At 44.4% G+C, this 1,872-nt stretch overlaps 1 protein-coding gene across 1 annotated transcript in view; it reads right to left on the bottom strand.

Moving 5' to 3' along the window:
* pank2 (pantothenate kinase 2) overlaps positions 1 to 1,597 on the bottom strand; it is a 7,193-nt gene extending 5,596 nt beyond the window's left edge. The window contains 2 exon segments of the mRNA XM_035674145.1: positions 403 to 755; positions 1,227 to 1,597. Coding sequence (XP_035530038.1) covers positions 403 to 755; positions 1,227 to 1,440 — 567 coding nt within the window. The 5' untranslated portion in view covers positions 1,441 to 1,597.
* Positions 1,598 to 1,872: the final 275 nt, after the last annotated feature.

Raw genomic sequence — 1,872 nt, 5'->3', positions numbered from 1 at the left:
GGGGGGGGGGGGGGTAAGAAAACAGGAACTTGATTACAATTCACAGCTAATTTAGATTTTTTTTCTTGCCTAAATTAACAGGTTTAATTGCACATTGCACAGTTTGATATAAATATAGAACATGGTGCAACAATAATGTATTATCTCATTGTCATCACTGTTAAAATTGCCCAGATTAATTAACAAATGCTTTATCGTGGCCCAGAAGACAAAAGGTTATCTTAACAATGCGTCAGATAATTCATTTCCTTTGATTTCTGCCAATTTGCATGACGACTTATAGAATTAAACATCTACTAATACGCCCTTTTTATTGTCATCTCACTCTCATCTTTCCTTCCTGTCCATCGTCGCTGTCCAGCCTGCAAAAGCAACACAAGAGAGGACAACTTGCAGACCCACCGTGCGGAAATCAGACTCAAACTTGTACGCCCCCCCTCCCGTGGCGCAGAGGGTGGTGTGGAGGCTGGAGAAGTGCTTGTTGCGGCCCATCTGCAGGAAGGCCGGCAGGTCGTGCGTGGGGAAGCGGATGAAGTGCAGGTTGCCCGTCCTGCCGCACAGCGTCAGGTCCTGCAGCTCCAGGTGCACGTCCCGGATGCCTGTTTTACCATAGGCGGTGTTGGAGGTTAGGTAGCGCCGGATGCTCTTCAGGTTCTCCACCTCCTCCTGCTCCTCCTCTGCTGTGATGTCTTTGGGCTCGAAGTACACCAGCTTCACCAGAGTGCCTCCAATGTCCATCCCAAACCAGGGAAAAGCTGCAATATGAAATGCAAAAAAAATAAATGTATGATCACAGTTTTCCTGCATTGAACAATATCCTTTAATATATAAATGCTTAGTGCAGACAAACAGAGCTGATGTCTCATTGTTGGCCGACATAATGACAAGCAGCTTCATCCTCAGAAGCAGCAATAGCACAGTGTGTACCACGAACGCCATCTTGTTGCAAACCAGATCCTGGCTATTTGCTGCCACTACAGCTCACCGATATTACATCGTACACCCGATGCAAAAATCATTTGGGCAGTTTTTGCACCATCACAGTGCATAAAAGCGCTATTTAAATTATATTTTAAAGGTATTTCTGCAGCTCATTATATTATTTTTTTTACCCCCACCTCCAAGTCTGTATCCTCACTCATTGTCTTTTAATGGGAAACGCCTTTTTATTTCTTTTATAAACAGTAAAAACACTTTTTTTTCACGCCAGCAACGTTAACACCTACGCGGCCTTGTTTTCTTCACCGAGTCGATCCGCTGCCTCGACGTCGCGTTGGAGCTCCGCCGGTCGGATGTGGCTCTCCCGGCGGACGCGGACGCCTCATTGTTGGGCTCGTTTCTGAAACAACCGGGCATCTCCTTGTCGGACCGCGGCTGCTTCGTGGGCGTTTCGTCTTCGTCGATACGTTCATCGTCGCGCTGGTGGCCATTGAACGCCATTTAAAAAGACTAGTTAACTACATATATGCTGTTATTTGTGATAAATTGAAGCATCGGACGTCAATAAGGTCCGAGGCTCTTTGAAGAGGCTAATTAGCGAGCTAAGTAGCGACCGGGTACATGTCCTTTTTATGTTCGCTGTCAAGACCGAGGTGGGCGGGGCCAGGAGGTTGATTGAAGGACGGCTGGACCAATCAGAAAGCGCCGCTCAGAAAAAAGGGTGATGTCACTTTTTTCTTGATTTTTGTTTTTTGTCACATTAAAAAAAAAAATAAACATCATGTATGAAAAAATATATAAAAAAAAATAAACAAGTAGGCTTAATGTACGAAATCTATTCATAATCTAATGTTATACTCGTATGTTATACAGTGTTCCTCCCCACTGCAACAAGACTTTCTAATAATAATTGACTCTTAATCAGCTGCTATA

Source organism: Morone saxatilis, unplaced genomic scaffold, assembly GCF_004916995.1.
Source record: "Morone saxatilis isolate NCDOM2014 unplaced genomic scaffold, NCSU_SB_2.0 Contig3, whole genome shotgun sequence".
Taxonomy (NCBI): domain Eukaryota; kingdom Metazoa; phylum Chordata; class Actinopteri; family Moronidae; genus Morone; species Morone saxatilis.
This window is presented reverse-complemented; position numbering and strand designations above follow the sequence as displayed.